Source organism: Pan paniscus, chromosome 13, assembly GCF_029289425.2.
Source record: "Pan paniscus chromosome 13, NHGRI_mPanPan1-v2.0_pri, whole genome shotgun sequence".
Taxonomy (NCBI): Eukaryota; Metazoa; Chordata; class Mammalia; order Primates; family Hominidae; genus Pan; species Pan paniscus.
The window spans coordinates 141,814,364-141,828,669 of NC_073262.2; the positions used below are offsets into that span (position 1 = coordinate 141,814,364).

A 14,306-nucleotide genomic window follows, 5' to 3' on the forward strand; every position below is an offset into this window, starting at 1 on the left:
GCTTGGGCCCCAGGGGCACCATCTGAACCGCGATCCACACTCCTGTCCCTTGCTCCTTCTGCCCTGCAACCCCACGCCCTGCCCCAGCCAGTGGGACAATGGAGTTTCTCCACAACCAGTCCAGGCAGTGGACTGGCTCTGGGGGCACAGATCGGGGTCTCCCCCAAAGCTGGCTCCCAGGTGCTGGTCGCCAGCGATTCTCAGGAAGCCACCTCCTCTCTCAGGTCCCAGTGGCTCACTGCTGTCACGTGCTGCCTCCCATGGACGCCGGTCTCACTCCTCCTTGCGAGTTTGTGTGTCCCTGGTCGAGTTACCCAAATCCAGGCGGTGTGTCTGCCGTGAGTGCAGCTTATGTGCCACTGGCCAGCACAGCGGCTGCCAGGGTGGAGGACGTGGGCCACCTGTGCTGGAAACACCTTTTGGGATGTGTCGGGGTAGCGGGCGGCCTCCATGGAAACAAGGGGGATCGCACCTGAGCTGTGGGGGGGTCTCACTACACATAGCTGTCCATTTTGAGGCTTGAGAATAGCTATTTTTTTTCCAACGAAATTACTGATATTTCGATTTACAAAAACTCCCTTATGGGATTTTTTTCTAGAAATGAAATGAACCTTGAGAGCAGCAGAAAACTACATTTCAAAGCGATCCTCTGTTGCCCTTGCTCACTGTTTCAAGCCGCATCACCTCGCCACTCGCTCGCACTGTGCTCTGTGAACTCTCCCCCGAAGGCCTTCTTTTGCATGGCAGGTCGGCTCTCTTCAGTCCTCAGACGAACAAGCCTTTTGTGGTCTCTGTGAATTGCGTGGGCCCTGGCAGGGTTTCTTAGTATAAAATAACAGAAGTACCACGGGGGCTTCCTGACTAGCCTAAGAATTATTGAAACGTCAGGTGGGAGCGCTGTCGGAGCACAGAGGATTCAGACGAGAGTTCCAGTTTAAGTGGCTCTTATTGTGGCTGAAAAATGGCACAACATTACCAAGAGTAACGACAGGCGCCAGCCTCCGGAGCACTGCTCGGTCCCTCTGCAGGGGGGCCCACTCCCATGAGGACGGCCGCCGTGTGAGTGGACCCCCAGACCACGTCACTCTGGAGGGGGGCCCACCCCGTGAGGATGGCTGCTGTGGGAGTGTACCCCCAGACCACGTCACTATGGAGGTGGGTCCCCCTGTGAGGGCAGCCGCCGTGTGAGTGGACCCCCAGACCACGTCACTCTGGAGGTGGGTCCCCCTGTGAGGGCAGCTGCCGTGTGAGTGTACCCCCAGACCACGTCACTATGGAGGTGGGTCCCCCTGTGAGGGCAGCCGCCGTGTGAGTGGACCCCCAGACCACGTCACTATGGAGGTGGGTCCCCCTGTGAGGGCAGCCGCCGTGTGAGTGGACCCCCAGACCACGTCACTCTGGAGGGGGGTCCCCCTGTGAGGGCAGCTGCCGTGTGAGTGGACCCCCAGACCACGTCACTCTGGAGGGGGGCCCACCCCGTGAGGATGGCTGCTGTGGGAGTGTACCCCCAGACCACGTCACTATGGAGGTGGGTCCCCCTGTGAGGGCAGCTGCCGTGTGAGTGTACCCCCAGACCACGTCACTATGGAGGTGGGTCCCCCTGTGAGGGCAGCCGCCGCGTGAGTGTACCCCCAGAACACGTCACTATGGAGGTGGGTCCCCCTGTGAGGGCAGCTGCCGTGTGAGTGTACCCCCAGACCACGTCACTCTGGAGGTGGGCCCCTCCGTGAGGACGGCTGCCGCATGAGTGTACCCCCAGAACACGTCACTATGGAGGTGGGTCCCCCTGTGAGGGCAGCTGCCGTGTGAGTGTACCCCCAGACCACGTCACTCTGGAGGGGGGCCCACCCCGTGAGGATGGCTGCTGTGGGAGTGTACCCCCAGACCACGTCACTATGGAGGTGGGTCCCCCTGTGAGGGCAGCTGCCGTGTGAGTGCACCCCCAGACCACGTCACTATGGAGGTGGGTCCCCCTGTGAGGGCAGCCGCCGCGTGAGTGTACCCCCAGAACACGTCACTATGGAGGTGGGTCCCCCTGTGAGGGCAGCTGCCGTGTGAGTGTACCCCCAGACCACGTCACTCTGGAGGTGGGCCCCTCCGTGAGGACGGCTGCCGCATGAGTGTACCCCCAGAACACGTCACTATGGAGGTGGGTCCCCCTGTGAGGGCAGCTGCCGTGTGAGTGTACCCCCAGACCACGTCACTCTGGAGGGGGGCCCACCCCGTGAGGATGGCTGCTGTGGGAGTGTACCCCCAGACCACGTCACTATGGAGGTGGGTCCCCCTGTGAGGGCAGCTGCCGTGTGAGTGCACCCCCAGACCACGTCACTATGGAGGTGGGTCCCCCTGTGAGGGCAGCCGCCGCGTGAGTGTACCCCCAGAACACGTCACTCTGGAGGTGGGCCCCTCCGTGAGGACGGCTGCCGCATGAGTGTACCCCCAGACCACGTCACCCACATCCGAGCACCACTGTGCTTGGGGTTTCAATTCCTCACCCTCCCTCCCTGCCTCAGCTGAAGAGCTGGCTCCATGCAAATCTACCGGCGATCAGACAGTCCTCTGGGCCCCCAGAGAGGAGGCCGGGGTGTTCCCCACACCCACACTTACCCGTACCAGTAGCGAGGGTCGCTGGAAATGCAGTGGTTCAGATTCCGGTGGGCCAGCGCCTTCTTTTTATTCAGGACAAATTCTTGTAGCTTCATCTTCACTTCTGTGCTGGCCACGGCACCTGGCGTGGGAGAAAGCATAGCAGGGGGTGAAGTGTGGCTCTGCCCTACAGCAGCAATGCAGGGCAGCGGGGCCACAGAGGGAGGGAAGGGCTGGGGACGGCTATGCACCTTCAGGACGCTGTGGCCTCCTGAGCGCTTCCTCAAAGAACCAAGGCCGGGAGGGGTTTTAATGAGAGGTCTTCTTCCCATCAAGATTTTACATCACTGCATTCTATTTAAAATGCAGATTTAATCATCCGAAAGACTTATTGTTAGCTAACACAAAACCCACTTCTGAAGGAAGTTTTAATATTCTCACATAAAAGAACACTCTGAATTAGGCAGTGGCAGCGTGGTGGTTGCATTCTTGCTACCGCAAAGCAGAATCTAAGAGAGAAGGCTTTGTGCAAATGGATGCATCACGCAGGGACAAAGCCAGTCTCACAGGCAGGCGTGCTTCCTTCCACACCTGCGCCGACATGACGGCCGGCTCTGCTTCCAACAGCATCAAAGGGCAGCGCCTGTCCTCCCCAGCTTGGCAGCTCAGACTCAGGCAGAGTGACTGCACCAAGTGGGACCGAAGTCGAAACTGTGGTTTTCTTCCGTGGCGGTGATTCTTTTTCAAAGCCTCATTAAAGGGAACTGGCAAAAAAGGCCACTCTCACCGCCTGAACACAAGGCCTGTTAGCACGGAGGCTGCTCGCCTCAGATCTCCAATCTAACCACACAGTACTTCTATCCTTCTTACAGCACCTTAAGTATCTTCCTAGTGTTGCATAATATTCAGATAGCGTTTGTAATGGTCAAAAACACACCTTGAGGTGAGTGAAGCATGTTTACAAAACCACTTCCCGACTGGGAGGCAGTTTTGGTTGTTAGAAACCACGCTGCAGTGAACATTTATGAGTGGGTAACACTGACTACCTTTAGAATTACTTGCTTAGGACAGCTTGGCAAAGTGACTACATCTAACAAACTTACTATTCTAACCCTCGGCACATCTTGGTAAATTGCTGCCCAAAATATCCCTACACATAGGCCAGGCCCGAAGGCTCACACCTGGAATCCCAGCACTTTGGGAGGCTGAGGAGGGCAGACTGCTTGACCCCAGGGGTTCGAGACCAGCCTGGACAACATGACGAAACCCTGTCTCTACTAAAAATACAAAAATTAGCCGAGTGTGGTAGCATGTGCCTGTAGTTCCAGCTACTTGGGAGGCTGAGGTGAGATAATCACCTGAGCCCGGGAAGTCCAGGCTACAGTGAACCAAGACTGTACCACTGCACTCCACCCTGCGCAATGCGAGTTTAGACCCTGTCTCAAAAGAAAAAAAAGAAAAACGAAACTTCTCTACACGCTGACCCCCTGAACCACCCATCCACCTGCAGCAGGGGCAGCTGCTCCTCCTGCTGGTCCTCAAATCACCATTTGCCCAAATCCAAAAGCCAGCAGACATCACTGTGAGGCATCCCTGAGCACCACTGGACACGCGCCGATTTCCTCTCTTGCAAGATAATTCACGTCCTTGGCTTATGTGTTCTTAGAATCTTCTGGTGATGTGCACAGTGGTGTTGTGGGTCTGTGTGTGTGTGTGTGTGTTTCATACTTGTATCCACTGGAGTTGCGTGGGTTTCTTATGATAATGGCTGTATCGAGAGCCTAGTATATGCCAGCCCTGGCCTGGTTCGGCCTCGCATGAGAGCTATAAATAGGTATTCTCATCCCCCGACTGTGGATGGAGAACACAAAGGCGGCCAGGTGCGCCTCAGGTGAGGTTGGCTCAGTTACCAAGTCTCACGGACGCCCTGGTTCGTGGCTCTCGGCTGCTCCGTGTGTGTGTGCATTTACCCTGCCTCTTGTTTCCTTTTACAATTTGGGTAAAATGTTCAAATGCTTGTTTTTATAAAGTCTATTTTAGTTTTTCCTTTGTGAGTTTTCCCTTTCCTTAAAACTCTGCCATTGTTCTTCCTTTCAATGGTTAACAAGCAATCATTTTAATTTTATCCTTGGTTCTGGTGTTGGGTTTTCATTCGTTTGGTTATTTGCTAAATTTTTTCATGACTCACTCTGATGGCTCAGAAATGGATTTGGCATATAAGGCTCTATGGATATTCTGACCAACTGCTAATAAATGATTAATATCATTAGAAAGATGTCTTTTCCTTGCCACCTTCATCACATACCAAATGTCTTTGCTGCCACTCACAAATGGAGTTTTTGTTAGTTAGGCTCATTCTGTGTTCCCTACGGCAGAACCCCACTCCCATTACATTAAGGTGGAACTTTAATGGCTGGTCAAGGGTCAGTCAGCAATGAGACGCTTGGAAACAGGGTCTACCCAGGCTGTGGTGGGGCCTGCACTAGCCAAGCCAGGGAAACACAAAGACATTAACTACACGACCACCAGCATGAGTCCGGGAAGGCCCACCGTGATGCATGAGGCTTCAGGCTTGGGGCTATCTGTCGGTCTGAGAAAATCATGTCATTGCCCGAGTCAAGCTGTGCCTGTGACGTCCCCCAGCTCATGCTGCTGAAGATGTCTCATCACCTAAGTTGTGACTGCGGTGAGCACTGCCCCAGGTAGGGTGGGGGTGGGGGGACAGGAGGGATGCTTCTTCAGGGCACCCAGCGTTAGACTTGAACATCACTTATAAGCACTTTTAGCTGAATTGTCTGTCTGTAAGGGGACTGGTCAAAAGATCACACACCTATGGAAACCATTCGCTTCTACCATTCCCAGGCATGTGAGCACTGGCATTTCTAAAAGATTATCAGCAACAGGCTGCTAACTTTGGACAAACAGACCCAGACATAAACCAGAGAGTTAACCTCGTAAATATACAAACTGCCTCCACAACTAGGAATAAAAGGAAAGGCCGGGCGGTGGGGAAGATAAGTGAGCAGAGAACACAGAAGGCGAATTTCAAAAGGAGAAGGCAAATTTGCCAATGAGTATGTTAAATCAGCTTAACTTTACTGATAAAAGAAATAAGAAGTGAAATGGGTAACTTCAATTTTTTGCCTTTACACGGATAACATTTTTTTGGGTACTACCCATGCTGCTGACAGTGCAGGGAAGTAGTCCAACCGCACAATGATGCTGGTGACAGTGACAGGATGAGGACCCAGATGGCCAGTTGTTGGAGGGGACTGCCCTGCAGGTCCCCCTACACGGCCGTCCTTGAGTGGAGGCAGCAGAGCAGGACAAGAAGCAGGTTCTCGGTGTGCGGGACGAGGACGCCCTCAACACTTCCCAGTAGACCCAAACTCAGTGCAGTCAGCCTTACCTCCTCAAAACACCAGTTCCCAGGGACAGCTGTTACTGTGGATCCACTGGCCCTCCACGGGGGAGGGTGCGCACTCCAGGAACAGGACACACTTTATGACCCACGCCCTCTCCCTGCTTCTGCAAACACCATTCGGTGGCAAAGGGTGACTTGGCCACAAGTCTGGGTCCTGCCTGGCTCCCTCTATGCAGGGCTGGGTGCTGGGCATGACTGGCGTTCATGCCCCATGCAGTAGGGGGCAGACATGACTGGGGTTCACACCCCACCCATGCCCAGCATAGGCCTGGCCAGCAGGAAACACAAGGAAGGTAAGTCATCGATTCATGACCTTTCTAACCACCAAGGAATCTTCTTTTGATCTTTCAGACTTTACTAGGAGAGTATTCAAAATGAGGGGCTGATTCTGACCCCCACCCCGTTTCTGCACTTCTGGTTATGCACACGCTCATCTGTCAACAGGTTTCTCACTTAAAGTTCTAGAATGAAAAAACCCATTCAACAAATGGATAGCAGATCTCCCTAATTTTTACTTTTACTTTTTTTTTTTTCTTAATTCACATTGAGTATCACTCATCCCCTGCATGGAGGCTTCTACAGAGGCTCTATGACATGCCAGCCCGTTCTGGCCAGCAGAGATGAAGCGGTGGATAAAAGAGGCCAAGTTCTTCCCATACCAGGGGGCAGAGAGTGCACCCGAGACCTAAGGAATAAGCGAGCGAGTAACAGCTGAGCGGGGCAGAGAGACGAGGACAGCAGCTCTGGGTGGGGCGGGGCAGGTGGGGAGGTACGGCCGTGTTCGGGGAGGGACGGCTGTGCTCCCGGAGGGCCGTGGCCTGGACCTGGCGAGTCCAGACGACAGAGCTGTGGCAGGTTCTGCTTGGCTTCTGCCTGAAAGTGCTCCTTTTTCTCCCCACCCCCTTGCCTCTGAGGAAGGCACAACTTCACGGAAGGGACACCTAATGACTTTCAGGATCAGCCTTTCACGTCATTTTTACACAAAGCAAAGGACTTGCTCAGTGACCTCCCTCCACTCCCTGCAGGGCTGCGCGTGTGGACCGCGGTGAGAGAAAGCGGGGCTGTATTCGCTCCACACTGCTCGGGCCGAGTCCAGCCTGCTCCTGCTCCTGCTCCTTCCCCGAGCTTATGTGAAGAGCTGTGTCTTAGATTCCCAAGTGCCGTTAATCTCAATCAAAACCTTGCTGGTTAAAGACAGTGTGTTCTTGCTAAACATGATGAAAACTGCCACCGTTCTGTCAAATGAATTGCATTACTTGGTATCAATAAATAAAAGTGCAGAATTATTTAAAATTAAAAGTCATGTAAATGTTTATAAGTGTAATGATATTTATTAGATACTCAATAAGAAATTCACTTAAAAAAAAACCCAAGAGAATAAACAGATGCTGTGCACCGTGTTTTCGAATGCTTAGATGCTGGAGGTGCCTCGTGCCCCCCGCGCCGGCCCGCCGCTGCTCCTCTAGCCTGCACAGACAAGAACCTCCTTCACGGGGGAAGACGCCGGCCCCTGGGCCCCGCTTACATAAGAGCCCCCGAGTGGCGTCCACCACAGGGGCCTGCGGCCCTGCGTCCTCACCACAAGACCACACTCTGAGGGCTGCAGAGCCGACGCAAGCTTGCCAAGTACCCAACTGTACACAGTTTATTATTAATAATAAAATCTGACCACCCAAATCCTCAGTGAAAACCACCGGGACTGCCGCCTGTGATGGGGCTAGAGGGGAGCAGGAACATTCCAGAGCTCCAGTTAAGGGTGGACGGCGCTTCGGATGCAGCGCAGGGATTGTTTCGGGCTGGTAAACGGATCCAAAATGTTTTCTGAAGTGAAGTCTTTTCATATTCTGTGAGCCTCAAGATGGTATTTTTATTGGAAGAGTCTGGTAAACTCCGAGGAAGTAATCTAGACCAAGCTGCTTTTTAGCAATCTGAAAAACTCTTATTTGTTGGTTAGTTGTGGCACAAATCACCCAGCTGATATTTAAATTTCAAACTTCAATTCTTTGATAAGCAACTATTTTCCCTACTCCAAAGAAAAATACATAGGATACACCCTGGGCTACCGGCGAACCACAGAAGCATGGAGGGGAGGCCGGACCCCAGGCAGAGGCCCCAGTGCTTGGGCCCGTGGCGCACACCCGTGATGTGGGTCCCACGCACGCCTCCTGCACTGCAGCGTCACCAGCACAGGCCAGACACGTCAAAGCCCCGCGCACAGGGCTCCCACGGGGACCACGTGCTGTTGTCTACGGAAGGCAGCTTTCTAAAGTGGAAAGCAACCCCACAGGGTGGGCCCCGCCCAGCAGGCCGTGGAGCCCCTAAGATACTCAGATTCCTCACACGTGAAGCCAGAGGACTCAGCTGCGCTCCTGGTCCCCAACCCAGGCAACGCACTAGGCAGCTTCAGAAGCAAGAACACTGCCAGCCGGGTTCCACTTGGGATCAGTTTGGCAGAACACCCTGGAGTGAACAGAGACCCACAGCACAGCCGTCCACTACCGAGAGGGCCCGGATCTGCATGCAAAGACCAGGCGTGCCCGCAGCCCTGTCTGCAGGGTCCTTCTCCTCAAGCAGCCATGTCTGGAAGCTCTCCCCTATGCAGCCCCGTCTCCTCAAGGCCTCTGCAGTCGTGTCTGGAAGCTCTCCCCTATGCAGCCCCGTCTCCTCAAGGCCTCTGCAGCCAAGTCTGGAAGCTCTCCCCTGTGGGCAATCCCTGGGGATTAAGTCACCACCTTATCTAATCAATGTGACAGAAGCCAGGGCCATCATGCAGATTTGGTACTCACTTTCAAATCCTGATGCAAAAATTAGACCTACAAGGGAATATAAACCCTCCTCAGAGGCCTTCTACCTTGAAATTCTACCAGTTAAAGTGAAAAAACATTTAAAGTGCATTTATTATTTCAAGAGTAAAATGCTGTGATAATTGATAAAAGTGTTAGTTTTATGGACAAAAACAATTACTAAGAACTTGGAAATAGCTAAATAGAGGAATAAACTAAAAACTCAGAGAGTGCATTAGCTATGTACTCTTAGGAAAAATATATCTAGTCTGAAATAGCAAATATTTATAAAAATGTACAAAATAATATAGGCATAATAATACAGTTTAGATTATATCCCAATTCTAATTTAGCATTAGTTATAACATTCATTACATTAAAAATAAACTTACAAACTGAATTTACTTAATAGTTATTTAATTCTTTTTAGAACACAAGGATTTCAAATACAAACAAATGAACAAAAATGTCCTATTTGGAAAAACTTCAAATCTAGTGCAGATTAATTAAAAGCAAAATGCCAATTTCACAATCTAAAAATTATATGAAGGCAAATCACCAAACACACCAAATATTAACATATCCTTTCACTCCAGACAAAACAAAGAACATAAACAGTATAAAGAACAGGTTAGGAAACCTGGAGTACTCCAAGCACATGGTGTTTTCAATAATGTAACTTCAAGAATTTTTATTCAGGTAATTCAATTAAACCTATTGGAAATGGTCAGAAGATCTAGACAAAGCACCCTAGCCTTCTGTGCGAAGGCACAGAGAGCAACTAGGGCAGTGTGGAACACCAGGGCCGAGGTCAGAAACAGGGACCGCGGGGAGCAGGACCCCACCCTTGGGTAGCCTGTTCTCTAGAGTCAATAGTGGGTTTCGGAAGAGGCCCTTGATAGGGCCACAAAAACTGAGGAAAATTAAAGGACCCCAATAAACCTCATGAGCTTGTGCGTAGGACCTCAAAGGGATATGCCTTATGAGTAACGATGGCCAGAAATCCACCAGGCCTTTGAAGGCCTGAAACCCAACTCAGAATCAGCTCCAGACCTGACTGCATTCAGATGCTTAAGAAACTTGGCCACTTCTGGTCAACTACAAGAAGGAAAACAAAGTCCACTCAAAAAGAATGTGTCACCATCCCAGGTCCCCCGTCATCACAACAGTGCAAAGTCAGACATGCAACCTAAAATATCCAACCATAGAAATAAACACAATCTGACCAAAAAAAAAAATGAGAGAAACAACAGGCAGGAAAGCCTTGCCACAGGGCCAGAGAGTGTTACCAGTCAGACTCCAAAATAACTGCACTACGTGCAGAAAAAAATAAGATCAAGAAAGTCTATGGAAAACTATGAAAAAGGGCCAAATGAAAATCCTAGAACTGAAAACCAAATAAATGTAAAATCCAATGGATGAGTTTAACAGCAGATTATTGTGCAGGTAAAGCACAAATTAGGGAAGTGGATGATAAATTGGAAGAAAATACCCACACTGAGGCAAAAGAAAAAGGAAACAAAGACACAAAAATAACTTAAGAAACTTAGGGGATACTGAAAGCTAATCCAACACAGGTGTATAACTAAATCCCAGATAGATTAAATGGAGAGACTGGGGCAAAGTCAGTATTTGTTGAGGTGAAGTTTGAGAATAATCAGGTCTAAGAATTCATAACAGTATAAAACAACAGATTTAGGAATTACAAATCCCAAAAAGAAGACATTAAAATGAAAGCAACTACAGTTAAGCACATTAAAGAAGAACTTCAAAAAACCAAAGACAAAATCTTAAAAATAGCCAGGGAAGAAAGATTATTTCCAAAGAAGGAACAATAGGATGGATAGCTCATTTCTGGAGATTAACAATGGAAGTCAGAAGAGAATGGAATGGCATTCTCAAAGTGCTGAAAGAAAATAAATACAAACCTAGAATTCTATACTCAGCAAAAATAACCTTCAAAGATTAACCTGAAATCACATTTTGAACAGAAAGAAAATTCATCACCATTAGACCCACATTAAGGTAAACAAAGAATATCACAGATGAAAGTTCAGACATGCAGAAATTAATAAAAGTGGAAAGGATAAATTTATGAGTAAATCTTGACTATATAAAATAATAACAACAATGTCTTGTGATGTTAAAGATAAGTTTAGAGTTAAATACAGGTCAAAATAGTATATAAATTAAGAGTTAAAGTATCCCAGACCCTTACTTTGCCAGAATTGGCAAAAGTATTAATTTAGATAAGGCTGTGATAGATTAAAGACAGTTGTTGAAATCCTACTGATAATCAGTAAAGAAACAGCAAAATAGTGATTACCAAGCTGGTGAAAAAAAAATATATATATATATATATCACTAAAAACATACATTAAAAGCAAGACAAGTGCATTAGAATAGTTGAGATAATTATAATTCATATTGTACAATGATAGATTTAAGCATAAATATATCAATAATTACATTAAATGTAAATGGGCCGAACTAATTGAAAGACAAAGATTGTCAAACTACGCATCAAAACTTATGGGATGCAGATAAAGTTGCATTTATCGGAAAATGTATAGCTATATAAGCATATGTTAGAAGAGAGAGCTGAAATCAATGCTCTATGTATCTATATCAAAAAGCTACAAAAACCACAATACACCCTAAGAAAACAGAACATAGAAAAATAAAAATACTAGAAATTAATGAAATCGATATTCAACAAACAACATCCATAAAGTCAAAAGCTAGTCTTTGAAAAGAATAACTGATAAACTTCTGGAGAGAGTGACCAAGAAAAACAAAAGCAAAACAAAACAGCAGCAATAAAGAGAAAAAGCACAAACAACCAATATCTGGAGTGTAAAAGAGGACATCATTAAAGGTCTGACAGACATAAAAAACACCAGAAAAGGACACGACACCAAAAACCACTAAGTCAAAAATACAAAAATGTATAACAAAGGCATATATTTCTTTTAAAAAAATACAACTTAGCTAAAGTGAGCCGGGGGGGAAAAATGTCCCAGGAACTATTTTAAAAATTGAATAAGTAATCAAAAACCTTTGCACAAATGAAATCTTAGGGTTAAGATGGCTTTAGCTGTAAGTTTCACAAGATATTTATGGAAAAAGTAATATCCATGTTAAATAAACTTTGCCAGAGAATACAAAAGGAGAGAGGAATGATGCTTAACTCATTCTGAGGCCAGCACAGTCATGACACCAAAACTTGACGAGGACATTATGAGAAAGGAAACTGTTTGGCAATCTCCCTCAGGAACACAGTTGCAATCGTACAAAATAAAATGTTAGCAAATCCAAGTTTTCACTACATAAAAGATAATATATTACAATCAAGTTGACTGGGGTTATTTTAAAAATGCCAGTTAGAATTTATATTCAAATAAATCCATATGCTTTACTTCATTAACCACATAAAGCCAAAAAATCATACAATCATCTCAAAAGATGCTGAAACAGCACCTGACAAAAATCAATATCCATTCATATTGAAACCCCAAGCAAACAAGGAATGGAAGGGAAACTTCCATGATCTGATAAATAGCACCTGTCAAAAACAAGTAGACAAATGAGTAAAAAATACAAACAAAGCCCCTACAGAAAACATGGCACCTAACAGGAAACTGGGAACCAGACAAATGTTCCTGCCATCAGGACCACAATTCAATACTATATTGGCAATCTCAGCCCATTCTATATAATAAGCAAGTAAAAGACATAAAAGGTATTCCAATCAGAAAAGAGGCAATCTTGTCATTATTTATAGATGACAGGATTCTAAATGTTGAAAATTCAAAACAATCTATTAATGATTAGGATATCTGAGTTTAACAGGGTTGCTGGACACGAAGTCAATGGTCAAAAACTGACTGCTTTTCAAAATTATAAAAACCAAGCCATTCACAATAGCAACCAAAGCCATCAAATGGCTTGAAATATATTTAATCAAATATATGCAAGCCTCCTAAACATAAAACTATTAAGAAATTATTAAGAAAAATTAAAGAAGGTAAATAATCAATGTTGTAAAAATATCAGGTCTTCCTAATTTGAACCACAGAGTCAATGCAATCACAAACAAAACCCCACTAGTATCAATTCCAGGTACAATCAGCTCCTAGGAGATAATTAAAGAGGATGTATCCAAGATTCTGAAGAAAGGAAAGATTTCTTAAGGCACAAAATCATCTAAAGGAAAAGACTGAAACTGTATTAGAAGGGAGAATTTCTGTGCCTGAAAGATAACATTAAGAGAGTGAACAGGCAAAGTACAGAGTGGAAGAAGAGATTTACAGCATGTACAACTGGCCAAGGGTTGATTCCATAATATATAAAGAACAACTCCAAATCAAGAAAAAGGGAGACCTCGCATCAGAAAAATGGGCAAGAGACTGGAACAAGCACTTCACAAAAAGGGGAATATTCATTCGGCAAAAAAACTTACGAAAATAAACTATCTTATTGGTAATCAAAGAAATGTAGCTGAGGGCATGAGGAGGAGCTGAAATTAAAGTGACTGACACCAGCAAGTGTTGACAAGGACATGGAGCCACAGGAACCCCTGTACATGGCTGGTAGGAGTGTAAACTGGTACACTACTTTGAAAACTTTTGGGCATCACGTATGAACACTGACAACATGCATGCCCCAAAGTTCAACAACTCCACTTCACATTTGCCCACATGTACCAAGAAACATGTACAAGAATGCACATAGCAATACTGCTTTTAATAGCTCTGGTTAGGAAACAAGCCAAATATCTAACAACTTTAGAAGAAATGACTACATTGGTGCATTTATAAATGGGACACCATGCAGCAATACATAATAGATAATGAATGACCTCTTGCTAAATGCAAAATGGGGATGAATTTCACAAGCATAATGTCCACAGAAAGAAGTAAAACGCAAAAATCCTACATATTAAGGGTTCCATTTACATACATTTCAAAAGCAGGCAAAATTAATCTTCCATGTTAAACATCAGGAGAGGAGTTATCTTTGGGGAAGGGGGAAGTGCATAAAGACTTCTCTTCTTACTCATGGCAGCCCTACAAGAGTAAATCCCTCTACTCTCCTTACCTGGAATCCTGTTACCTGAGGAAAATGTATACCTCGACTCCTTTTCAGTATTACCAGGGAACAGACAAGTTTAACTGAGCATGTAAGTCCTGGGCAGAAACTCGGAGTGTCTATGAAAGTCCCTTCACTCTGGTGATTAGATCCTGACTGTCTGTGTCACTTAAAACAAGAAGTTGTCCATGGAAAGGATATAAACACACAGTGAGCCAAGGGCTCTTTTAAGTGAAGATCTGAGAGGATGCTCAGAGCTGACTCAGCCCCACGGTGGACCCTGCACCCCGGGGACACGCCAGGGCTCAGACACACTGGAGACGCTGGGCACCGTCCTCGTGCAGAGCAGCCCACAGTCAGCAGGGGCGACACTGTGACCTTTTCCTCAGTAGATGCGTCCCTCTAACTTTCCAAAGGGGGAA

The 14,306-nt window shown here is 46.9% G+C and overlaps 1 protein-coding gene across 20 annotated transcripts in view; it reads right to left on the reverse strand.

Annotated features, from left to right (window-relative positions):
* The window catches only part of HDAC4 (histone deacetylase 4), a 363,062-nt gene that overhangs the window by 121,732 nt on the left and 227,024 nt on the right, over positions 1 to 14,306 (reverse strand). For all 20 annotated transcript variants that reach the window (XM_034955509.3, XM_034955504.2, XM_034955511.3 and 17 more), the window contains one exon: positions 2,608 to 2,728. In XM_034955509.3, coding sequence (XP_034811400.1) covers positions 2,608 to 2,728 — 121 coding nt within the window. The remainder of the gene's footprint in view (positions 1 to 2,607; positions 2,729 to 14,306) is intronic.